General features: G+C 37.7%; 1 protein-coding gene across 2 annotated transcripts; it reads right to left on the bottom strand.

Moving 5' to 3' along the window:
* vwa5b1 (von Willebrand factor A domain containing 5B1) lies at positions 1-26,911 on the bottom strand. 2 transcript variants are annotated; one of them, XM_014993729.2, is made up of 21 exons: positions 26,773-26,911; positions 26,527-26,688; positions 23,065-23,290; positions 22,064-22,218; positions 20,500-20,631; positions 18,560-18,684; positions 15,798-15,974; positions 14,891-15,001; positions 13,230-13,432; positions 10,392-10,506; positions 10,007-10,192; positions 9,554-9,755; positions 8,774-8,964; positions 7,508-7,736; positions 6,549-6,842; positions 6,225-6,362; positions 5,624-5,752; positions 4,449-4,520; positions 3,975-4,047; positions 2,464-2,587; positions 1-849 (listed from the first exon to the last, which is right to left on the bottom strand). In XM_014993729.2, the coding sequence occupies exons 1-21, from the start codon at positions 26,909-26,911 to the stop codon at positions 244-246; spliced, it is 3,789 nt and encodes a 1,262-aa protein (XP_014849215.2). In that variant the 3' UTR covers positions 1-243. The 2 variants fall into 2 exon arrangements, with proteins under 2 accessions (XP_014849215.2, XP_087863274.1); XM_088007148.1 differs by having other exon boundaries at positions 5,624-5,745; positions 6,221-6,362; positions 7,508-7,730; positions 23,065-23,284.

Genomic DNA, 26,911 nt, shown 5'->3' with positions numbered 1-26,911 from the left:
TACAGATTTCACTTTTCAGATTTTTTTATTGTAACAAATTTGAAAATCATGTAGCATTTTCCTTCCTCTTCAGAACAAAGCAGTATTTTGTGTTGGTCTGTCACACAAGATGGTAAGATAAAACAACTAAGGCTGTTGTGAAATAAAGAAAAGTTTAAGGGATATGAATACTCTTGCAACGTCACTGTGGTGGTACAGCGTTGGTTAGCATAGTATCATGTGGTATGGAGTCTGTTTAAGGCCTCAGACAGAGCCGGGGTTGTAGCAGAGCATGTTCAGCTGCAGGTTTTCATCCCAGTGTCTGAGGATGATGAAGAGCTGATTGGCAGCAGCCTTGATGGAGGCTAAATCTTTCCCCTCTGGGATGTCCTGCGCATTCAGCCACATGCTGGCTTTGGCCGCCACCAGCTCCCATTCTGTGAAATAACTGGCAGAGCTGTGCTCCAGCCAGGCCAGGGCGACGGCCGTTGCCCACACCATGCTCTCCGGATCCTGCATCCTCTTCATCACGCTGCCAGGTGACGCCGTTTCTGAGCCCCCTGAGAAAAACTGGGGTTCAAAGGCGGTGGACTGGCCCGCGTCCGGCCAGGCGTTTCTGGATGGATAGGAGGGGCTGTTGGTGCCAGCAGAGTGATCTGCTGCCGGCTGATAAGGGTCTGGCTCAAATGGCGATCTGGACCCGTCGTCGGTGCTGTCAGTGCGCCGGCTGCCGGAGTGAGACAGGTGGCCCAGGCTGGAGCGGTGGCTGGCGAAAGGCGACGTCCACTTCAGCTTGTCCATCGGCACGTTAATGGCTTCACAGAGAGCTGAGTCCAGGGAAAATGCGCCGCTCGCCAACTGCAACAACACCTGCACAGAGGGGAGTGAAATTATTCTCTATTGTTAGTCCTTCTAGAGGGAAATTTCAAGTGGTGTATCGTATTTACACTACAAATCATCTCCCAATTATATTTGCTTTCAAGCGACGCTTCAATAACACAAGAGGAGAGGGTGCACCTGAGCTCCTGATTTGCATGCACGCTCCTCGTCTGCACGGTTTTATATATTCCAATAACAATGGTCGTTTACAGCTCGAATCAGCCCCTTATTAAAGGCTTCCGCGTTGTTATGGAGGAAAAAGTCTCTTTACTCTCAAAATGTGTTTTTTGTTTCCATTAAATGTGTATAGCAATGAATTGGCCAGCATGTGTTGCATGATTAAAGCATCAGTCAAGGTCTCTGTTTGAGGAGTGCATGTAGAATGCATATAATATTAACATTGCCCACAATGCAACACTAAAAGCTAAATAATTAATATTTTCTGCACTGATTAAAATAAAGTCTAAAGGAAATTTATCAACAGTTGGAAACAAAACTGTAACCCCTACGCCCTCTGTACTGAGTCCCTCCAGGAAGTAGTGATGTTACGATTGCAACTTTGAGTCCAGCTTTTCCACAGAAGTTTTCTGTATGCCTTTCTTTTTCTTATCACTGCAACTTGTTGAATCTTGACCAATTCCCTCAGCCCCCTTCTAATTTAACTTCCTTATTTACACCATCTTTTGAAAAGCAAACATGCAAGATTAAAACGTGTGACGCACTAAACGTAACATTTTCTTTTTAACTTTTCCAATAACCATTTGAGATGTTCTGTTGAATTTTCTTATATTGCATAAACAGTTCATGTTAACATTAATGACCAAGATAGAATTCTTCTTTAGCATTTTGACAATCCTCAGGATATGATTTTATTTGCATAGGGTGCCACTTCAAGAAACCACTTAAAAATGTCATTTGCACTTTAAATGTTAACCATGTTAAAATCCTCTCTTTTTAGGTTAAGTTATGTGCAGCAATTTCAACTTTTTTTATAATACAATGTTACGGCAAAAATAAAACTAAAAAAGGTTTACAACACTGATGGCAACATTTTGAAAAAGACGTTGCAAATTCAATAATTTTAGGCCACAATAATCACAAATATCACAATTTCCTGAAGGAACTGAATAAAGTGACTTTAGTTAAATGTTTTTTCAACACTGGCCCTCAAGGCACGCTGTCCTGCTAGTTTTCGGCATGCCCCCACTTCAGCACACATGATTTTATTTGATGGCTGATTAACAGGGTCTTTGTTGAATTGCAATCATCTGCATGGGGTGTGTTGAAGCAGGGGAACATCCAAAACATGCAAGTTAATGTGCGTTGAGGACCACAGTTGGGATACACTGAAATAGAGCAAATATTCTTTTGTTTTTCAGACGGCCGTTTGGCTCATGTCAGAGTCTACACCAATAAGAAATAGTGATCGTCTAAATTGAATAATGTTTCCTTTTACAGTTGATGCACATTGCAAATCAAAGGTTTGAATAGATTTGGAGAGATGCTGTACACCTCATCATTCAACAACTGTTCACATTTTCTGCCATTAATTCGTATCAGTGACAACCTGCATGTTGAAATAAGCGGAATAGATCTGGGGCTCACCAGGGGAATGTAGTCTTTGTTCTCGTTTTCACTCTCTCCGATTGAGTCGCCAGACTTGCTGTGCGTTCGACACATAAATCCTTTTGCAGCTCGGGTCAGGAGGCGAGTCCTGCTGAGGGCCAGCCTGACGGAGGAGAGGTAAAGCGCAGCAAACACTGTGCGTGCATACAGATGCTTGCTCTGAATATCTATCTGAGTTGTCTATCTTTTTAATATAAGGACCCAGAGGAAAGGTAAACAAGAAAAACACAAAGATTGAATATATTTGTACAATAATAATGCAAGAGTTTATCTTTTTTGAAGAATTTATCTTTTGTAATTCAAAGTTTCGCATTTAATTTTTGGTTGTATTTTTACTTGTATATAAAATCATTCCTGCATTAAAAAAAAGGAAAAATAAGTATTGTAAAATGATTGATATACTTTGTTGCCATAGAAACCTGTCATATTTCTTCTATTCTTCTTCCTAAATTTACATTTGAGGAAAATAAGAAAACTATACCATAGTTCCACAGTATTTTATGCTAATTATATGGAAACATTATGTTTTTAACAAACAAGTATTGAACTTTCAGCTGATCAGACACCAGCTTTTTGGGAGCCGTTTCTCTCTGCATACTGTTATATTTTATATTTTTCTGAAATCTCAAATTAAATGCAACCAAATTGTGTTTTATTTTTCGAACATTTTAAGGTATGTTTTATGTGTGGCTGAAAAAATCTATGGAAGAACTTTGAAGGAAATAGAGAACCTAACAACCACAGATAGTGGTTTCAATACCGACTTATTTTCTTCTTACCTGAAGAGCTGCAGATCAAGTTTACTTTAAAAGATAAAAAAAATATGTTTTTGTCTTGTAAAATCTTACAATGCAAAACTTTATACATCACTATCAAAGTGGTATTTCCTGCAGATAATCATGTTTTCTGAAATGTCTGAAAAAGCATTGCTGGAAGCAGCAGAATGTCATATTTGTCGAATGACTATAATTATTTTCTATTATATAGAACAACTGGTGATGGATAAAATATTTCCTGGATACTTTGAGAGCATGTCTTACATGTCCAAATACTTACTTAGAGCATTTTCTGGTCTGTCAGTAGCTCCATTTCATCATAAATATGTGCAAAACTTTATCAATATTCCACAAATGTTGATAAAACACAATTTGAGACACTCCCATTAAATAAAAAACACGATTAAAATCACAGGTGAATAAGTTTGTTCATGCGATAAGACATTAAAAAAGACGCTGTGCCATTATCCTCCAACTACTTCCTGTCTTCTTTGTGCTTTGCGACATCTGGTTGTTGATCATGTGACTCGTGTGATGCAAAAAATAAACCAACTTTGATGCGGCCAGAAAACCACCTCATTCTTGCACCAAAACGTTTCAAAATTATGCAAATGTATTTTTGAAATGTCAAATTGAAATATTTGATCACTGGTGGTTTTTTTACTGAATGCAGCTACAGTACATTTAAACACCAGCTGAACTTTAATCACATACCTGGCAGAAAAAAGACTCTCCACCGATTTCTGTGATTGGTCTGAAGTAACAGACGGACTCCTTTGTGGGGCGACTTGGAGACAAAGAGGCAGACAGAAAAGAAATCATCTTTCACCATCTGGTAATTAACAGAACTACGGCACCGTGAGATGTAACAGTGACGACAGAAAACATTCAACACACTCCAGCATTCTGTCCTCTCCAGGTGAAACATGTCTTGTTTGTATTTGCGCCTTCAGTGGATTCTCATATTACACATCGTCAGTTTGAGCCAAGATAAAAACTGCCAACCTCTGTTAACCTCTACAAGAGTAGGAACTGTAATGTCAGTCATTTACACTTTCACATTTGGTAGAAAATGCTGCTGTGTGAGGCTGGAAATGGCAACATCCACTCAGATGTTGCATGTCAAAGGTCTTAGTGGGGGGAAATTGAGGAATTGCAACAAATTTGCAGAGCGGCTGATGTGCTTACCCTCTGTGAAGCTGCATTTGTCCCAGCCGGCAGAGGAGGGGGTGCTGCATGGAGAGACGCCGTCCTCTGCATCTGAAACAAGAATTAAAGTCATTTTCTAAAGAACCATTACAGAAGAATCTTTTTTTTCCTGTTAGTTTATTTACAAAAACTCCAGCATCGAATAAGCCTGTCACTTTGTTTGATATGGCCTCAGTTTGAAACCATTCACTCAGTTTGTTTGCTACTTAGACGGAAAATTGGAATTTCAAAGTCAGACGAGACAAAAACGATCTCGTAAACAAGAAATGAAACAATATCTTTCATTTAATTGTCAGCTTTCCAACATTTTGGTTTGAATCATTAAAATCTTAAAGCTCCTCCATATCCAAGCCATCTGTTTTTATTTTTTAAACCAGCATATGCTTGAGCAGCTCCTGCCCACATTAGCTCGTGCTGTTGCTATGCCATCACTGAGGATCCTTTTAAAAATGTTGTGTCCTGCTGCTGAAGTTATTTATAAAACAGCTCACAAAGTTCTCTGAGAAACCCATAGATCTGAAAGCCCTTTGCAGTTTTACATGAAAGCAGGTTTAAACTGACATAAACAAATACAGTTGCTTTCAAACTTATTCACGTTTTCACATATATGTTACATACTTATATTTTTACATGAAGGATCAAGAAAAAATAGTTTAAAATTCTGAAGTGGAAAGAAAATGATGGATGGTTTTAAAAGTGTCACCTTCCTAAGATAATGGCCTAAGTCATTTTTGTCAAAAGGGATTTTTTTTTTTTTTTGGCCAAAATCACTTTTGGCCAATGCAAATTTTCATTTGTATGCTGATGTTACAGTTATGTATAGATCGAATGTATAGATTGAAACAGGTTTTTAATACTGTAGAGGTAGATTTTAGTGTTTTAAAACATATTTTAAACTCAGAAAACAAAATGTTTGTTACACTCAAATTGGAAATCAACAATCATTCTCTCCTTGTCAGGTATTTTATTGACGACTTCATCTCCACCAAGTCTCACATTGGATTATTAGCCAAAAAACTACCGTTTAAATTGGTGTTATTATTAGAATCTTGCCCTGCTTGACATTTCATACTAAAAAGGATTTGTTGAGGCCACTTTCATGGTGATGTGCATGCTTCATCACAAAGCCTTGAAAAATAAATGAAGCCACGTACTGTAAGGCAGGAGGATGTCTTCGGCTTCCTCTGACATGCCGCCGGACTGAGAACGCCCGAGCCCGATGGAGTACCCTCTGTTCTTCCTGCTCCCTGATCGAGACCTGGAGCCCCTCTTCAGTCTTGCACCTTCAAGGCAAACAGAAGTCATTACAACTTTGCTTGGCTCTGCAGAGTGCAAACAAGATAGAAGATGTTTTTGTTTTTTTTTTCAAACTGATTTTCACAGTTAAAACTAAGGAAAATGTACAACTAAACCTCAACCAATCCCATATTTACAAAATCAAATAAATTTGGTGTCAATTGACTGTTCTGGAGCCGAGTTGATCTCTGGAAACCTTTTCTAGGAAATTTTAAAGATTATAACGTCATAAAACTAAATGTTTGTTGGACAAACCATCACAAATGCAACACAGTTGTTGATTTTGGTTGACCTTTCATGACCTCTGGAAACATTTATGAGTATCTTTAAAATGATAGCGACACAAACTAAATTCTTGCTGCACAAACGCAGCACAAACGTTTGAGACCAGCTTCATTTAATTTGAAGAAAGTGGGAGGGGGGGACTTCAGTTAGGAGAATTAGAGCCATGTAACTCACCAGCATTAATGCATTCAACACATGTTGGCAAATACTCATTGGTGTCCAGGTCAATGGGAACAAATGCTGTGTATTTGCTCAGTATGTTGCAGGCTTTGCTAGTGTGAATAACGTAAACCTGGTACTTCCTGCCAGATCCTGGAAATTAAAAAAAAAAGCATACAATACAAAAACCATGATGCATTAAGTAATATTATATGTCATGACTTCTTTAATGAATTGTACAAAATATGCACAATAGAATAATTAATAGAATTTGAAAACCTCATCCTTTGACATTTTTAAGTTTTTTTCCAGTTGTGTCAGACGAGTTTCTAAGCTCACCTTGTTCTATCTCGGACTCTTTATCGGCCATGTGCTCAAAGTCGTGTATGATGGAGCTCCCGGCCAGGTGGTGAAACGTCTCGTTCCACAGCTCCTCGTGAACCTTTTCCTCACGTTCCCGGCCGCTTAGAAACGGCTCGATGTCAAAGACCACCTCCCACTTCATGGGTTGCCCACACAGCAATCCCGACACCACTGCTTTGCAGTCTCCTTTGTGATGGCTGGTGGTCCCCAGATGTGACATGTGGGTCTCTTGAGGGGTTTCTGCTTGACACATCTGGTGGCCATATCCATCTGAAATATCAGAGGAGTAACAGTGCATAAAAGCAGATTTAGGGATAAGCTACCTAAAATACAATATTTTATTTATGAAGTGCTCAAACTTTCTTGTGCCACCTAAAATATATATATCAAAAGAAATCCTGTGGTTTTGAAAGATGGCAGAAAAAACAAACAGTGGCCCAAGGTTATTTATGTGTGATTTTAACTGCATTTCTTATTTAGTGGAAATAACACAATTGCAAAATTGTGTTTTTTCTACATTAGTGGAATTTTGACAAAGTTTACTTAACGTAACTTTATTCAGGCATTGGCAACACAAACCCCTTTTACTTGGGGCTCTGTATATATATATATATATATATATATATATATATATATATATATATATATATATATATATATATATATATCCCATTTATGGGAAATTTTAATCTGCAAATTTACAGAAGAGCTTTGGATTCAACACTTTGGTGAACTGTGCAAAATTCAGTTTTTTTCTTTCATCCTCTTCACATTTAAAGTTACTTAAAAGTACTAAACTTTGGGCTTTTAATAGAAATAAGTATAAATTCTGTCCTAAAATAACAGACTTAACAAGAAAACATGCTTCTGACGCATTGTCTGACATAAGGAAAACATTTCCCATTAATCCAGAAAGGCTGTCTTTGTGTTCTCACCTGTGTCTCCAATGCTGCCAACGGAGGGGCTGTCCGTGGACGATCTGGACCCATCATCTCCAGCAGGGTTGCGAGCCACAGGCACCCCGGTGCTGTCGCTTGGCTGAGGGCCATCCTGTGGCTGGGGTTGGGGATGAAGCTCAGAGTCATCCTCCTGCTGCGGAGGCGGCTTGTGACCGGTGCCAGGTCGTCCTCTGAAGGACGGGGCGCCCAGACCAGCCAGCTGTGGCTAACACCAGAAAACCCAGGTGCCATTATTAGGTCGATAAAGCGAGATACAGCATCAGCCCATTATTATTCTGATCATTTCTGTGAGCTCAAACAAGCTCTTTTTGATCGTATCAAGGGATGTTTGAGGGGGAGACTCTGCTGGTAATTTTTAATTAAAGAAAAACAAATACCAATAGCCTGACGCCCGAAATTAGAAATTCACAGAGACTTGCTCAAGTATTCATATAATTTGAATGTACAAGCACAAACTTTAGTTTATAAAAACAATAAAAGCTTATTTAAAATATTAATAAGATCTTAAGAACAAGACTATTTTCAGTATCTCAAAATTATGCACCATTTCTTTTATTGTTTACCATATAAAAGTCCAATAAAACACACCGAATGATGCAATTGCAACATGACAAAATGCAGAACGTGAATATGTCAGCACAGTATTTTCTTGATTTATCTGATTATAAACACAGAGCAGAAGCTCGCTGTGTGCCAAAACACAAACCAGACAGATAAATGGAGGCAGTCAGACAGACGGATTGTTTATCCTGCTGAGAAGTTCAAATGCCCCAAGGTTTCCATGTCTCATGACCTCCTTCAATTCAAATAAAGATTTGCTATACCTATTCATTAGGTCTGATTAAGACAGGATTCTTCAATGGGATTTACCTGGAGCAGACACGCTTCCTCCTGTTAATTCTGTTTAGTCATGGCAACTTGCTTCCTGAGTTATTCAAACCTAATTGTGATTCATTAATTTTGCCCTTAATTACTGAGAAGGACACGTTAGTCTCTTCTTGATTATACTCCAATCCAGACAGAGGTCAGGCAGCTCCCTTAGCTGCCAACGCTTTCTGAATTCAAATATCATTTTCTACTTGACAGTATGACGACTCCATCATTAGATAAATCCACAATCTGCTGCTTTAATTACATGCTAGCGCTTTATTTTGTGTGTCGGTTGCAGGGACTTTAAGCAAGCAGCACACACTAATCAGATGTAGGGAAAACGGTTGACCTGTTTTCAGTGACAGGTCATACCTGGCAGTCGTTCTTCCAGTGCATTTCCTGCTCGGGGCTCATCTGGCCTGTCAGGTCCTGGACTTTGCTCCTCCTCAGGGGATTCTTGGGCACCACAGAGTTAGGGTCACTGGGAGTGGAGGATTTCTTTGCTGGGTTGTAGTCCATGAGCTGGTTTGTGCTGTATGCACGTCTCCTTGGTGATGTGTCATCTAAGTTAAAAAAATTTACAGTCACTACATTAGAAACCAATGTTACACTTATGTACCAATAATAATTAAGTCTACAGGGTATTTTAATTAATACATAGTCTCATACATAAGCAGATATAAGTTTATGCATGGTAGGGTCCCAAAGAAATTCACTACAAGTTCATACTTGAATATTATTTATATTCATAAAAATATAAGTATTTTTATCCTATTAAGATGTGAAGCAGGTGACTCAACCCGTTCAGTGATTTATAGCTTATTTGATCAATTTGTATTGATATATATCAATACAACTCACTTAATTTGGACTTTAACAGAATTGTACATAAAGAGTACTTGTCTTATGTCTCATATCTATTCAGTACTTGAGTAGACATTTTACCAAATACTTTTTCACTCTTGAGTAATTTCTTGGATGGCTACTTTTAACTTTTGGAGTAAAAATATGTTGAAGTAGTGCTACTTTTACTTGAGTGTGATTTTTTGGGGGTACTCTGCCTACCTCTGACCATGAGTAAACTATTGTTTAAAGTAAAAATTCCTGCACTTTGTGATAAAAACAAAGGAAATCCGCTTGTGCAGTTCTTACCTGTGAGGTCTGGCTCTGAGATGACAAGGCCACTCTCTGCCATGGCGTCCTGGTAGGAGTCATGCAGCGTGCCGCAGGGTGCTTCCCGGTGGGACCCCTGACTGTCCGCTCCCGTCTTCCCCGCCTCCTCCTCTTGTGAGTGGTAAAACACCGAGCTGGCTGACTCAATGGAGCGCATCATGCTGTATCGCCTCCTTTTATCCTGTTGAGATGTGAAGCAGGTGACTCATCCCGTTGAGTGGTTTTTAGCTTATTTGATCAAGCAATTCACAAGGCTTCATTTATTTATTTTTCCATTGAGAAAATATTTGTCAAGGACTTCCTCTCGGGATTTACCTTCAAACTGTTTTGTAGTAACAGCAATTTTACAAGACAGTTTGTCAACCAGAAAAGGTTGCTTTTGTGACCCACTGGTGCATTAACGTAATCGTTACCCTTCAACAGGTGTCTTACAGATTTGGGGTTGTCGTGGTAACGGGTAGTGTCGCACACCACACTGTAGCCAATCAGACTGTCTCCTGGAAAGAGGAAGGTGTTGCCAACAGGGGAGAGCAGCACCTCTTTGGTTTCAGGAAAGAGCCATTCGATGGAAATGTCACTGAGTACCGGGGACATGGTTTTCTTCAGCGACTTTATCATCTGTGGAGTAAAAACATAGAAATAACACAGCTTCTTTCTGATAGTTTCACAGAGGGGGTGGTGTCTCACACATGATGTCTTAATGGGTATCAATGGCAGGCACTTGATGTATTGAAATGGCTGCATAATGGCTCTCCGGTGGCCTTCAGAATAACTATAGATGTCATTATGAGTGACACTCCAGGCTGGAAATGAGTACCTTGGGCTGCAGCCTCTCTCCATCAGCCAGGAATTCAGCTGTTCCTTTGGAAACAGCCGCCAACCCCTGCACCAGCCTCCGGCACGCATTTTGTCCAATGCCGAATGTGAAACATCTGCACAGAAACATTAAAGGCAGCACCTTCAAGGACAGATCAGGAGATTTTTCAGCATAGCAACAGATGTGTTCACAGGATGGGTGCACATTTCCATCAAAAGTGAAAGACACAATGCTCACAGAGTGTTGGAAAAATATCTTCTTGGGGTTTTCCAGATTTTGCCACATTACTACCAAAAACCTTAATGTTTTATATGTGGTGGACCATAAAGAAGGACAAAATACATAGTTTCCAAACTTCCCAACAAATAAAATTCCAAAATAGTCACTACAAATACAGATGGAAATTAGCCTGGTAAAAACCAGCCCTTTGTTCTACGCTGTTTATTTTGCACAGATTTTTTTCTCGGCTTTTGAGAAGTGATTGTTTCCTGGAGGCATGGACTCAGTTGAAGTCTTAAACTTTACCCAGTCACTAATGTTTGTCTGTGACATATGTAATGTGTCAGTTCAACGCTATGAAGCTACTATCCTCCACTACAAAGAAGTGTTGAGCTAAAAAAGATAGTTGTTAATATTAATTCAATGTTTGGAAGCGTCAAGCACGGACTGAACGACTCCGTTCACTTCCTCCATTGCCATTGCTAAAACTACAAACAAATTGCAATCATAAAACAGAGCCAAAAAGAAAAGTGATGTTATCGTTCACAATATCTTCTTTTCGCAGATTGGTCTGGTAGAAAATCAATCCAGGCCAACACGAGAAATTCCTTACAGATCAGTGAAGGGAGATGAGAATTGTCTGAGTAAATGAATGCAAGACTCCACTTTTCTTTTATTTTTATTTGCTAAAAATGGAAAATACATCTTGTATTATTCTCACTTCCACTTGTGAATATGCCTAAGGAGTATGGATGTTTCTGCAAATATTTGGAGTTCAAAGCATAATTTCATCTTTCATCAGGACTAAAGTTCCTCTCAGCTCTAACAGTTGAGTGAAATATGGTTTTTGCATAACACAGTCAATATCTCAAAAATGGAGGAGTCAGCTAATTGCATTGCACCAACACTCTCCTTTTGAATTTTTAATGACATAAAGCATTTGCTGATTAGAGCAAGTGTGTCGCTTTCCATGCGGTTAAGATCCTGAATTGAGTCTTTTGGAGATTCATCTTTTTTGATCTGGTCTCTGAGTGGCTGTGCTGATTTGTAAGCATAGAGCGATAATGACCCGGGAAGTGTTGATGAGTTGGCCGAGCTTTCCGCACCTAATGCAATTATCCAGGGGCAGTCATCCATTAAAAGGGGACGACAAAAGTCAATTATTTCCAGAAAACGACTCTGGACGGGGATTTCACAGCGTGAGTCTTAAATGCAAGCGGCAAAATAAAACGACTTCCTGGAGCGCTGCAGATTTGTTGTGTCATCAGCGCTCCCTGCAAGTTGACAGATGGAGCTCACATGCTGGTTTCTTATTCCTTCATTCTAGCATTCGTGCAGCTTTGTTGTGCCTGAAAGCTGCACAGATGTTTCCTCCAGGACAGATTTGTGATGTCGGATGCTTAAAAGAGGTAAAACGGGCTCCATGTTCCCACATTTCATTTTAAAAGGATTACACCATTGTGGCCTGGTTTACATTTCAACACCAAGATAAACCCACACTAGTGATTTTATTTTTGAATAAGCCGTGGATTTGTCTTGTGGAGCATTAGAAGATGATGTGTTAATTAATTTAAATCTGCCTCAGCTCTACGTTTTTAAATAGCATTACAAAATCGAGGAGCTAGTAACTTGCAAAAGTATTCACACCCCTTTAACTTATTCAGATTTTGTCACATTGCAACTAAGACATCAATATATTTTATGAGGATATTAAGTAATAATATATAATTTTAATGTATATAAACAACACATGGTTTTTGACATTTTTTGAGAGTTGAAACATTGGAAAAGTATGCTTTTGTGCTTTGCCCCATCTATTCTGAAACCTCTAAATAAAATCCCCTGGAATCAACTGCCTTCAGACATATTAAACAGGGCTTATTTTTTTAGTCCAAGTATAATTTTTGCTGTTCTGTGAAGATCTAAAAGGTTTTTCAGAGAACATTAGTGAGCAAACTGCATTATGAAGATTAAAAACAAAAACTTATGAAACTTTAACAAAAACCACTGATATGTAGTCTGGGTGTGTGTCTGGTGTGAAGTTTTGGTCTAAATAAGTTTGTTCTTCATTCAGTGAAGTTACTTACAGTGGGTAGAGAATCCAGAAATTTTCCTCAAGTAAGATTACCAATAGTTCATACCAAAATAACTCAACTAAAAGAAAAAAGTAAAGTATAGTGAAATTAGTCCTAAAAGTGTATTTTTCCAAAAAGTTACTCAGAGAAATTTAACTAGTTACTACATAATTCTGCAGCTAACAGCATTTCAAAAAAGTTAAACAAGGTAGTGGCAGCATCATGCTGTGGATACACTTAAATTTTGACAGTCATTTATCATTTTCCGTCTTTCTTTCTTATTATATGACTACCCACTGCTTTGTCCTTTGTGTAAGATCCCAAAAGAAACAGGTTGAAGTTTGTAGCTGTAATGAGAAAAAATGTGTGAAAGTACAAAGATGTGTGAAGGTGTGAAGCACATTTTTGATCAAACATCAAGGTTTCTACAGCCCAAGACAGCTTTAACAAGAAAGCCTGATGCTACACAATATTGACAACATTTCCAACAGCATAACTTATTGATCTGAGTCACAAAAAAAGATGTGTTGACATTGATACTTGCCTGATATATCGTGCGTGGCTGCGGACCAGCTCAATGACCTTGCCTGTGTTGCTGACGGCTCCGTCTGTGAGCAGAAAAAGCAGCCTGGGGTGACCGCTGAACGTGGGCTGCCTTACAATCCAGGTGAGCGGCGCCAGCATGTTGGTGCCCCCCATGTCGGCTCTCATCTTCCTGATGTAATCACAAGCCTGCGCCAGGGCCTCCTGGACCATGAGGATGAGTAGGAGTTAGTGAAACACGGAATCCTATTCTCACAAAGAACACGAAACAGAAACACCTCTATTCCCTTAGATGCACTTCTTCAATTAGCTGAAATAAAAACACCAAATTATTAATGATTAAAAGTTATGAGTATACAACACATTAAAGTAGAATAAAGGAACTGATGTCATGAAGAAATAAACATGTAAAGCATGTTCACTGTTTATGTAACAGGCATGTTTCTGATGTTTTGTAATTTTTTCCCTCCTTTATTGTGAGGTAAACAAAACTAACAAGAATAGGTAAGCAGACTAAAAGAGAAACAAAATGTTCAAAAATATTACATATTAACTATGCACAGTACAGTATGTGTGTTTGATATGGTAAATAAAATAAAATGATCATCAGGAATAAACTGGAAATAAAAAAAAGTTGAAAAATGCTAAATAAAATAAAATAACGTACTTAGATTCAGTAATAATAATGATGATTGTTATTACTATCACTGTTATTATTAAATAATTATTCATTTTAGCAGCAGAAGTAGTATATTTAATGAACTTTAATAAACCAAAATGTGGAACCATACAGTGGCGCCCCCAAGTGGGGGGCAGGAGGTGCCATGCCCTCCTGTTGAAAAATGTTGGCCACCTACAGTCTTTGCTTGGGTCACACAGGAGTACCAGTCATCCATCTTTTATAGCTAACAATATTTTGAACACTGAAAAAAGTCCAGGAAAGTCAGCATGTCGGTTTGCAAATATAAATAGTCTGATTCATGGTCGCTATTACTAAAATAAAAACCAAGATAATTAACTTGCTAACATAAATTCATCAACCTCTCAACACACATTTTATCAGAGAAATAAGCCATCAGCACTACAACTCTAATTAAAAGGTGTTTATTTTGTATGAAAAAGTGCAAAATCCCTCCTACATAAACTGCTGTAATACTTGAGCTTCAGTCCTGAGTCTAGCATTTCACCCATTCTAACAAAAACTATGTTAGCATACAGTCCTCCAATCTAAAAGACAAACAGTTTGCACTTGTTGATTTAGATCTTAGCACTGATGTTAATGCCATTGATCTGCTCTCTTCTCTGCAGACTGGATTTGTGTCAGTGGGATTAAAGAAACAAAAGTCTCCTGGGTAAATTCATGCCGATAACACAGATTGGAAGCAATTGACTCCAACTATGAGAAAGTCTTCTATTGAGAATCTACATCAGAAAAATGTTTAACCTTCTACTGAGTTATTTAATTTAGCCCCAAACTGTACTCTTCTTTAAATTCTCAAAAAAGACCGGTTGTCATTATCAAGGTTTTTATCTGTTATTATTCATATCTCCTCTGTTATGAATACATTTTAAAATACTCTAACAAACCGTTTACTCCTGAATTGCTGAACCACAACTTTGTTTCAGGTAATTGCAGTACATGCCTGCATTGTATACTTTTACCTCCTCATAGTTCTGGCTGGTTGTGAAGAGAGATTTGAACATGGATCCAAATCCAACGATGTTGAAAAGGCAGCCAGGCACCAAACTCTTCAGGATAACCACCATGGCGTCCTGGAAGAGAAAATCGAGAGCCAATTTGGATTTTAAAACTAAAAGCTGTCATCACTCATCTGCGAATGTTGCACTGATAAGTGAGCAGCATCACACCTTGTCATTTCACCAATCACTGCCTCTTCACCAGCTCAAGGGCAGTTTCTGAAATAATACCACTTAGCTCCACTTTCATTCAGGTGAGCAGCGCCAAGGCTGCATTGATTCGAACATGAATACGACTCAGAATTCAATTGCATTTAGAAAAGGAAAGAAAAAGATCTTCAAAGAGGAAGGTTCCAGTTTTTCTTAAGGATCTTTTAAAAGATTTGTGTAAAATTGTCATTATATCTCTGTCAAACCCACTCAGACAGTGTGGTGTCTGACAGATCCAATAAAAGATCAAATGTGAGTTTGTTAAAAAACAAAAAAAAATAGCAGATGGCATCACCTGTCAAATAACATAAATGTTTAAAGAAACCACACAAATAAATAAAAGTTGCAGAATTCCTCGAGTCTGGCTGAGAATATTCATTAAACATGATGCAACCTAACAGAACCTGCTAACAAACTGGAGGGATGGACGGATGGATGAACAGTATAATATCCACAGACCACAGTTGTACACAACTAAAATCCCCCTTTAAGCCTAAAATTAGCCTTCAGTTAAGCTGCTTTTAAAAATAAATGATGGGTTGATAACATAATTGAACAAAATAAACCTTGATAAATCACAGCCAGAGACACAGGAAGTATTTATCTGTAAATAATAGCAGCTAATAAAACAAGACGAAACGTCAAGCTGAGGTAATAACACCTTCACACGGTGGATGTTGAGTCCGCTCATGCTGCCGCTTCGGTCAATAAGGAAGATGAATTCACCATGAACTTTCCTCAGGTCTGAGCAGATGGATTTGAGGTCGGGACAAAAGTTCAACATGACCACAGGGTTGTGGAGGATGTCCTTATGCAGCCGTCTGTGAATGACATCTACCTGGATGGATGAAGAAGCGGAGCAGAATGATAAATAAATTACCGCGGAGATAATGAACTCGAGAGGATTTGCAGAGAATTCAATACAAAATGCACAAGTGATCAGATTGACAAAACACATCAATTATTGAAAATGTGCAGGAAAAAAATCAGGCAGAATGAGCCTCGCCTTTGGAGTGTTTCCATAGAAACCCATTTTTATGGCTAAGTTCTCTTCCCCTCCAGTTTAGGTCTGCTGGTCACTTAATAGTCTCATCATCAAAGCTTGATGTGAATGGCCCCATGCAGAGATAATCGCAGAACTCAACCCAGACCCAGAGCAACAAGACTGTCTTTTATGATCAAAGAGCCTAGATGTGCACAAAACAGCAGAGATTTCATCACTTTGACCAACACTGTCAGGTCAGAATTATTACCAAGGAAAATTATAATTTCTAAACCAATTTACAATCCTAAAGAAATTATATTGTCCTTTAGTAGTTAGATTTTTTTGCAAAAAATAAAAATAAAAAATTGGAGCGTGTAAACTGTCACAAAAAGTGAAAAGGAATTTGCATGTGTGCTTTATTAAAAAGAAACTCAAGTTGCACATTTTTGGAAGCTCAAAGTTGGCTATAAGATAAGATCACATTTTGTTTAATGTTTAATAAATAAATTAAATGTTTAATAAATAAATTAAAAACTGATTCTGGTTAAATGAGAGTAACGGTTGCAGAATAGTTGTGTTCCTGTTTACTATGAGGCTCTAAAGGAAATTCAAAAAAAATGATTAACAATCAATCAATAATTTATTTATGTAGTGCTTTACATAACCAATGTGCAGAAGACCAAAGTGCTTTACAGGATCAAGAAGAATATACAAGACATAACAACAGGTAAATACAAAATACACAGCAAAGTGACACAGAATGAGCAAAACAAAACCGGAAGTGTCACCACACATTTAAAGTAAGTAGTAAAGAAAAAAAAACAGATTTATACTTCATATTGCATCAAATATTTTCCATTTTAAGAATATTTTCACTTGTTTGTAATAATTTTGCCCTAATAAAAAAGAAAACATCTGCAGTACAGTATGTCGATTAGCAGATGTGTAGTTGTGTGTGTGTGTGTGTGTGTGTCTATATATATATATATATATATATATATATATATATACACATATATATATATATATATATATATGTGTATATATATATATATATATATATATACACATATATATATATATATATATATATATGTGTATATATATATATATATATATGTATATATATATATATATATATATACATATATATATATATATACATATATATATATATATATATATATAGTGATAAATCGATGTAATGCCTGAAGAAATCAATAGCTTCTTATGTTACTGTAAATTAGATCTGCTCTTCTTGTCCCTTTCTGATTAAAATCCTTCGTTAAAGTTCCTGTGTCTTTCAGGCTTCTTTCCTAAAGAGCCTTTCCTTCTGATTGAAGGAGCCTTGACAGCAAACAAGGCACTTCAGGAAGTGGAGGAGCACTTTCCTGTGTGTTCTCCATCAATGGCACTGATGAACACAAAGCTGTCAAGAACGATTATCCCCATTACAGGGATTCTCCAGGTTTTGCTTTGTCAAATCTAAATGCTTCAGATCATCAAAATACACATATATTTTCAGACAAAGATAACCTGACTAAACACAGAAAGCAGTTTTCAGATGGTGATTTCACTTAAGAAATAGAAATAATGATAGTCCCTTAAACATTGTACTAAAATCAACTGGAATGCTCTGAAGGCAGATTTCCCAGAGGGAAACTGGGAGAAACTATAACTGATCCCAGATATAACTTAAGGCGAACTTCGTGTTTCAAAATGGCTACTACTCCTATCAACAGTGGTATACAACAGGGCCATTGCAGATAGAAAAAAATGAGTAAATTTCCACTAAAAAACAAGGAAACTTCTGAGTTTGAAAAATCGAAAATGTACTAGAAAAGACTTTCTGAGTTCACAGAAACTATTTTTAAAAATTCCTAATAAAGTCTAATTTCTTGACAAAATAAATTATAACAGTTTAATTTGCGTTTGCAGAGACATTGAAAATTTAACAGTGAAAGGGAGAATTAATTACTGATAAAACATTTTTAAAGGCTCGTTTGTATTCAACCAATTGAATATGGAGGCCTCAGCAAATGTAAAATAAGTCATAATTTGATGACTTCAGAAAAATATCATATTAGCTTCAGGAAGGCAAAACATAAAATCTTAACGGAAACTTTACATAGACGATGAGGGGGATAACATTTATGAGACACTGAATGAACTGAATTATCTATATTGTTTTATTACAAACTTCCAAAAATGTCTACAGTTTTAGAAATATTCAACTACACAAGTAACTCCCAGATGTTTCATGATTATATCAGGATTACAGTCTGCTGCAGACTATAATTAAAATAACATAAATCCATCTTTTAAAAAACATCTGCTGCAGTTCTTAGCTTTAATGTTGACGCCTTCTGAAAAGAAATGGGTATAATATTGTTGTCATCAGTTCAAGTAGAGGGAGCTAATGATGGCGACACACTCACTTTCCTCTGATTGCTGGAGTCCTTCTTGGTTGCTTTGATGAAATCACTCCGACTGTGAAGATATTCGTCGTACTCCTCCTGCGTCATGTCTCCATTCTCAACAAGAACGTGCGGCACATGGGGTTCTGATGTGGCACAGCGACAGTGAGCAAAGACATCAAGATGGAAACTGTCAGTTTCTGTGACTGAAAGCTTCACTGGGGAGTAAAGAGGTAATCCAAAAGCACAGAATTACGCCCACGCTGATTGTGGAATTAATTGTATCACAGTGTGGCTAAAGAAAAGAAAATAAACGAGAAAAAGGATTAAGTTTCTCTCTTTCTTGTTAAGGGAAAGGATGAAGATTTAGTGAGAGCTGCAGTCGGCACACTCTTCCAAGTATAAGGTTTTACAAATCAGGATAAAATAACATTTGGATCATTGCCAGGTTTTAAAATAATAAAAATTTCACGCTGTCACTCAGTTGAAGCTTAAACCAAAATGGAAAATTCACCAGCTTAAAGCAGAAACTTTTCTTTTTTATTCTGTATTCATTCAAAATTCATCATTTTGAATGAATTCTGACTTAGTATTTCCTTCAGTTCATTAAAGATTAGAAATATTTGTTTCCACACACCTCCATATTGCATGAGCCCAGCACCTCAATGCACGATGGACCCCCTTTGACTGGTCCATGTAATGTGAGACCTAGACACTCTTTCTGGCTAATGCAAAGGCAATTAGGCCATTCAGTTGGAAGGGAGGAACATGTTTATGCATCCCAGTGCACCACAGAGTGAAGATGCTGGTCAGAAACATAAAATCTTACCAAGTATTTTAGTATTTTCTTGTGTAAAAAATCTTAGCACACTTGAAACAAGGCATAACTAATTTACAAGTAACTTCTCAGGAAGAAATAAGAGCCTGTTTTAAGTCAATAATTTCTTAATATTGCTGAAAAAGTATTAGCTATTACTTATACTTTTTCACCAATATTGAGGAATTATTAACTTTAAAGTAGCTCCTCTTTCTTGCTGAAAAGTTACTTGTAAGTTAGTTTTTTATTTCAAGTAGGGTAATGGCACAAGAAACGACTTAAAATACTTGGTAAGATTTTGTGGTTTTGCAGTGTGTTGGTTTCCTAGACATTCACGCTTATACGATGTTTCTTCTGACTTGCTCCTTCTTTAAATGAACACATTTTCACTTCATCAGCTCAAATATTAATGTTGATGCATCTACATTAGCCTTGGTAAATATTGTGTTATGCATTTATGCCAGAATTTCTTGTGGAGGTAATTTTGCCACTCCTTTCCCATTTTTTCTTAATTTTAGAAGAACTATCATGAGATTTAAACCTGGACTAGAAATATGTATAATATTTGTCAACAATAATGCATTTTAAGGTCTTACTTTTCGCATTGTATTGTCAGTAATCGAAACACAATGCTGTTGCTAAAAGCTATGTGTGAATGTTTGAAGCACAGCTCCGTCTCCTTCATCCCTTGGCTGAAGCTGAACCTCCATGCTGTGGCAGAAACAGCAGCACAAGTCTGCTGTGAATTAGATTGTCCCGGACTGACCACAGGTCTGCTTGTGAACAAAGTGCTCATAAGAGGCCCATCAGCTCAGTGTGTCCACAGCTCATTCCTGCCTCAGGGAGACAACCAGCCCACACATCCTGGAGATCAAGACGGCATTGAAGGACAAAAAAAGAGCACCACAGGAGGAAAAACCTTGGCAATGTACTCCGACACCATGAAGAGGGACTCTGCTGGCATGCAATTTATTTTTCCTGGACAGGTACTCTAAGAAAGGTAAGTGAGTCACCTCGCTGCTGATCTGATTGCAGGCCACATATTGTGTAAAAGAAAAAAAAACCAAGAGCCAATTTCAGAATGTTTTACTTGTAAATGAATAAAAGCCTAAGAGCAGAGCTGAGTTTTAAGTTATAAACTCACCGCTGGGGTAGATGAGTATTTCGACAGGGCAGTCGTAAGTGTACTTGTCAGCCAGTGTGATGACGACGCTGGTTGCTGAGCGAGCCAGAGGGTCTGCATCAGCTCGGATGGCGTGAGAAGGGCTCTCCACTCCTACACAGAGCAAACAACAAGTGGCTCTGAAACACCGGCAATTACTCCAGTCGCTAACAGCATCCTGGGCACACATTTCCAGAGGAATTCACACAAAGAGGAAGTAGCGGCGTTAACAATCAACAACTCAACAAACTTACCTGTGCAGTTTAAATAAAAAGCTGTGGAAGATATAATTAGGAATGCAAATAAAGATTATTTTAGTATTCGATTATTCTGATGATTGGAAAATTCTGGTGATTTTATTTAAGCCTTTTCAGTATTAAAAATGCATTAAAAGATGCAAATAAATAATGAGATTCCTTATAAATATTTTATTTTTTGAAATGCAATAATGTTGCATTCCTGGATCATTTGTATCAAAGGACGCATCTGCAGCTAAAAACATAATCCTAATAATACGCGAAAAGCTCAACCTTTTCTGCTCGACTTAATATAAGTACAGTGTTGGACTGATCTGTTTATTATTATTTATTAATAGTCAATAAGAAAAATATGCCAAATTGTTTCCACAATTTGAACTGGGCGGAGCTAAAAGTATGCCACTCGGGGTGTTTGGAGTAAAACATATCTAAGTTTTTTTGCATCTTAAATGCAACATTTTGTACGATTTTAGCTTAAATATTGTTCTGAATATGTTGTTCTTGCTTAAAGGAGCAAATGACCTCCTTTGAGTCACTCCAGTTAATGATTAATTGACTACTTAAATAGTTTATTATTATCTCAACCGATTCAACACAATTAATCACTTCAGCCTTAAAGCAAACACCATGGACAATTGCAAATTTAATCTGGTTGGTGGGAGACAGAGAAGTTGTGACTTCCTCAGTTTGCAAGTCAGAGACTCAGTGATCAGCTCAGAAAAAACAACAACTTGGTTTTGAATTTTGTTTGCATGATTGTCTCTGACTGCAGCAAAAGCATGTTTGGCAGTGTATTTGTGCAGCTCACCACCAAACACGTTCCCTTACAGTTTCTTATGATTCAGATAAGGAAATGAAATCACTGATGTCTTTTTCTCCAAATAAACTGATGGTAGATATGCAGAAACCTCCCAAGTAAGTTGAGAAATTCAGCAAATATCGAGAAAAAATTCTGATGTCCTCAACAGCGTATTTTTATTAGGATAGGTGCATCTATTTTATTTTAGTTTTAGTGTTTTTATTATTGCATGACTGTTGGTGTTACATTGATATATGAATGTCTCTCTTGGGGATAAAGTCTATCTGTCTGAGGCAGAGAAGTGGTGTAAAACAGAAATCTTTTAAGTAACTGAGGAATCCTCTAAAATCAAACTGATCATTTTAGACAAAATATACAAGCATAGACATATGCAACACGGAGAGTGTCACCATGTTGTAGCAGTTTTTATATTACAGATGTTAAGAGCCTCCAATAATTGCATATAAACAAAAGAGATAAATCATCTAACCTGCTAGAAGGTACGGAGCTCGAATCTCCAGCTGGAAGTTAAATTCATAGTCCATGGAGTTTATGGCCTCGTCCTCCAGCAGCGCTGCCAGCCACAGTGGAGAGGCGTTTGGATTCTGATCCTGAGGACTTGAGGCACAAGTGGGTCTTTCACGACTGAAAATATAGATATTGTTTTTCAAGAACTTTAACACGCCACAACAGTCATGTTCAATATCTTACCTGAAATGTATGTATTTCGGTAAATTTATGTATTTCAGTAACTGAATCCACTTAGTGCATACACTGCAAAAACACAAAAGTATTTTTGGCCTAGTTTCTGGGGCTAACATATTAGCATGTGAAATAAGGCAAAATTAACTAATTTTTCAACAAGAAATATGAGCTTGTTTTAATTAAACAATTTTATAATGTAGATTTTTAAAAAGTACTTTCTCCACTAGCAGATTATTTCACCAATAAAGACATTTTCCCACATTAGAAGTAAAATAATCTGCCAGTAGAACTAAAACATTAATATTAAGGAATTATTAATTTAAAATATACGTCTATATTTTGCTTAAAATTTACTTGTAAATTAGTTTAGTCAAATTTCAAGTGTTCTAAGATATTTGGACTAGAAATTAGACAAAAAAATGCTTGGTAAAGTTTAGCATTTTTACAGTGTGTTGCAATTAGTTGCACATGTACTGATGATTTTCTATTTATCAATATGATATATATGTATGTATGTATGTATGTATGTATGTATGTATTTTTGCTTACAGTGAATGAAAACACAACATTCAAGAAGATTATAATATTAAGTGTTCATAAAACCAAAATGATTTCATGAAAAATACGTTTAATATCATCTTAAAGATTGCTATTATCTAAAAGTACTTTTAATGTGAGTCTCATCATAATCAAACTTATTGAAAATAACTGTTAAACCTCGATTTAAAACTCAACAGAATGTAATCTTAACACACATTGGTTTTTCATCTGGTTTTCATCTCTTACGTTCGGGAGAAGTTCGGCGACAATCCCTGCTCCTCGTTGATGGTCCTTTGTACCCGAGGAGTGCAAACCGGCGGGGATGAGACCCTGATCCCGCCGCTGGGCAAAGTGGTGAGCTCAGATGACGTGCTGACCAGGATGTGCACCGTCTCCATTGGGGGGATAATTCCAAGGTTAACCACTAGCACAGTCCTCTCAAAGTCCTCATCCACCAGTATGTTCCCTGTAGCTCCAGTTTAGAAAAGATAAAATAGTATTTTGTGTCAAAAACCAATGTAAATGTATTTTAAAGTAAACTTTAGTGGATTCTTCGGTTAATTTTTTGCTTTCAAACAACTTCCTTGTTACAGCACAGTTTTGTTTTGCAGACAGAAAAACTAATTGGTCTGCAAATGGAGCTTTAAAGATATGTCTAATGATGGATTTAAAATAGTAGCTGGGTGAATTTTTAGAAACCCTTTAGGGCTGAATTATTAATGGTGCTTGCAGTCTCTGAAAATTAATCCAATATTTGCCATTCTTATTCTCTTTGAGTATGAAATGACAGAGCATATTAATATAATTACAGACAGAAAAATAAGCATTGAGCATTTCAGCATTTTTCTCAGTAAACATATTTAGGACACTTATTCATCAGATGTTGGTAACATCCAAAAATATCCTCACATACAAGGAAATCATTGTCCATGCATAAAGTATTTCATGTTATTGGCAATAAAGTGAGAGGCCAAAGGGAAAACGGATTGTATTTAAATGGCAGAAGACCCTATGTTGATGATGATATTATATTATGTAGAAAATCCCAGCTGCTTTATTTTCTTTCTCTGAAACCAGTTGAGCATTTCCTTGGCTTTACTCAAGGCAGTCTGTCACTCAATAACAGACTGCTGCATCCTAAGAGCACAAAGGAGAATCAGCATAGATCCCTCCTTCCAGCAGCTGTCAGACTCTATCCATCACTGCTCTCAACTATGTGCGGTTATTTGGACATTTTGAGTCATTTTAAATAACATTTTTCCTCACATTCTCACATCTCTGTGGTTGCACTCTTTTCATTGTCAGTTACTGTCAATGGTCTGTTTTTTAATGCTCAAATGCACATGCACATTTTTATTTATTTTTTTTGCACATTCCTTTGGAACAGAGTAGGTTATTTTTAATAACTCTACAAAGTTTATTTTGTAATTTTGTCCTTATTGCATAATATGGTATTCTATATTCTGTTTATATATGTTCCTTGTTTCATCCTCAGAATCATGGTAACAGATTCACATTATTAATAATATATCAGTAAATTCACTGTGAAATAATCTTCCATCCATCCATCCATCCATCCATTTTCCGTCACCCTTGTCCCTCAGTGGGGTCGGGAGGGGTGCTGGTGCCTATCTCCAGCTCACGTTCCGGGCGAGAGGCGGGGTACACCCTGGACAGGTCGCCAGTCTGTCGCAGTGAAATAATCTTCACACCACCAAATGTTAATGTTGCTGCAGCAAACTTTAAATAAACTCCAGTGTGTTTTCTCTTCAGCAGTGGAGTCTGGTGCAGAGAGGTGGCATTGCAGCTGAGTGTGTTACTTCTTGGGTTGTTTTTTTATTTTTTAAGCAACAGTACAAATTAAGTTCAGGTTCTTCTACAACTCTCTACAAGAGGGTTTTGGCTCCTTAGCGACTCCTATTATTATCCTCTTGACTCCACTGTTGCTAATCTTGCGAAAATATATAGTTTTTGTCCCACTTCTGGAACATTCAGAAGTTTATAAATATATATTTAACAAATGTCATCAGTATTTTTTAGCAAAACTGAGGTTATGAAGAGCTTTTTTCCTCATGTCGCCATGAAATACATTTGTGTTTCCATGGAAAAGAGGAATGTCTTTACAGGCTATTAACAAAAAATAAAGCACCTGATATTAATTTCTGCTCAGGAAGGTAGAATTGCTTTCTAAATACCGTATTTTCCGCACTATAAGACGCACCTAAAAACCTTCAATTTCCTCAAAAGCCGACAGTGCGCCTTATAATCCGGTGCGCCTTATATATGGACCAATATTGAGCCACAACAGGTCCAGCAACGGACCTTACCACAGGGGCCGCGTTTCATTGGCTAATGCCCATTTTAGGTCACAGTGCAGCTACCACGTGCGTGACCGTCTCACAAACACAAGCTACAGTAGTAAACATATGCTAATGTACATTGTGGACCATCAAAACCATGAATGCCGACTTACCCAGCCTTGCAAGAACAATAGGCATCAGTCATCTTGTCCACAGCTATATTTATGCTGAGGGTGTGAGGATCTGCTGTTTTCCTCATCTATCGGTAGCTGTTAGCTGTGACGCACACAATGCTGGAGGCATCCAGTGGCTCAAACACCTTGATGTCGTCCAAAAAAGATGACATGAACTTGTTGGTTCCCCTGTCCATTGTCGTGGCTGATATGTTGTGAAAATCCGGCAGAAATGCTACGCTAATTAACTCAGATCGAAATGAAAGACGTCATGTTTACACAGACATGCAGTAGGCTGATTACTAGTTGGTCCACTATGGTAAGCAGCCGCCAACTTCTTTTTCCCGTAGAAGAAGTAGTGCGCGGTGCATGCTGGGATAGTTGTCAGAACACTGGTTTGTTAATAAAGTTTGATAATACATTTAAAGGAGGGGAGGGGCAGGGGAAGAGAGACAGAGACTGCAGCGGCAGCGTGTCGGTTGGTCTGTGTTACCCAGAAAGCAGTTGGGCATAATATCGCAACACCGTGAGTGAAACAACGGCTGGGGCAGCCTACTATATAAAGTACTTGGGGACCATTTCTTTATTAATTTATTAATAATAGAGTATGAAGCGTCTATTCTATGCGCCTTATAATGCGGTGCGCCTAATGTATGAAAAAAGTCCTAAAATAGGCCGTTCATTGAAGGTGCGCCTTATAATCCAGTGCGCCTTATAGTGCGGAAAATACGGTACTCAAAACTTTGCCTTTCTTCAATTCTTTTTATGTAATTTTCCCCAACTTTTCTTCATGTTTCCAAATCTTCTCATTATATTTTATTACATGTAAATGAATTTATCAGATTATCTGATTTTACTGTACATGTGGATGATTTATCTGTTGTAAATGTCATGTCAAAAGCCTCATCACAAATATACCAGGAAGGATTTTGCAGTGTAATATTCATTTTCCCTGCTGCATTGCTAATGCATTCACCAGTATTTTGTACGAATAATACCCATGTCTCTCAGTAGCTTCATTAGATTATGACTTGCCTGCTGCAAAACACTGAACCAGACAGTACAGAGGGGGATCTAGGATCAACATAAACACTTTACAGAGCTGGAAAAGATCCTCAGACTTCGATTGTGCATTTCTGCGCTTTCATCACAGTAAACCCCCTGTACGTCGCACAAACAGAGGCCTTTGGACTGAGCTCATATAACAATATTGACCTGAGTCCCTTCAGCCTTACCGGTGCCGCTCTGGAGACCCCCGTTAGCGGTGTGGCAGATGTCCTGATAACAATCATCAAGTTTTGCCTTGCCTTTTATTTGCAGGGTTATAATTTGACTGGATATCATAGCCTCAAACCCAACAACAATGGAATTTTCTTCCAGTGGATATATGAAGATACCTTCAGGGAAGAAAGAAGAAAAGACTGATGCTCAGAGGTTTGAATTGCTTCAATGTGTCTGTGGCATGCAGTCGTCTCGCTTACCCTCAATTGCGTGATCCTCAATATTCTCGTAGGTCATAGAGGCCGTCAGAGCCAGAGTATAACCCCTGACGCAGCAGGTGATGTCAGACACACTGAGGGGCAGAGCACACTGGCTCTCCTTGTTAATGAGTCCAGGCAT

This window comes from Poecilia mexicana, unplaced genomic scaffold (assembly GCF_051168715.1).
Source record: "Poecilia mexicana isolate PSO_F unplaced genomic scaffold, ASM5116871v1 scaffold_7, whole genome shotgun sequence".
Taxonomy (NCBI): domain Eukaryota; kingdom Metazoa; phylum Chordata; class Actinopteri; order Cyprinodontiformes; family Poeciliidae; genus Poecilia; species Poecilia mexicana.
The sequence above is the reverse complement of the archived record's forward strand: the minus strand, read 5'-3'. Positions and strand labels throughout refer to the sequence as shown.

What these genes read in the sequence shown, in the direction of transcription:
- vwa5b1 (XM_014993729.2), bottom strand. Translation starts at nt 26,911, where the DNA reads ATGCCTGGACTCATTAACAAGGAGAGCCAGTGTGCTCTGCCCCTCAGT. An exon ending in GGGTCTCCAGAGCGGCACCG is followed by an intron (nt 23,291 to 26,526) that starts GTAAGGCTGAAG and finishes TCTAAACTGGAG; the next exon opens with CTACAGGGAACATACTGGTG. An exon ending in ACCACGACAACCCCAAATCT is followed by an intron (nt 9,756 to 10,006) that starts GTAAGACACCTG and finishes ACATCTCAACAG; the next exon opens with GATAAAAGGAGGCGATACAG.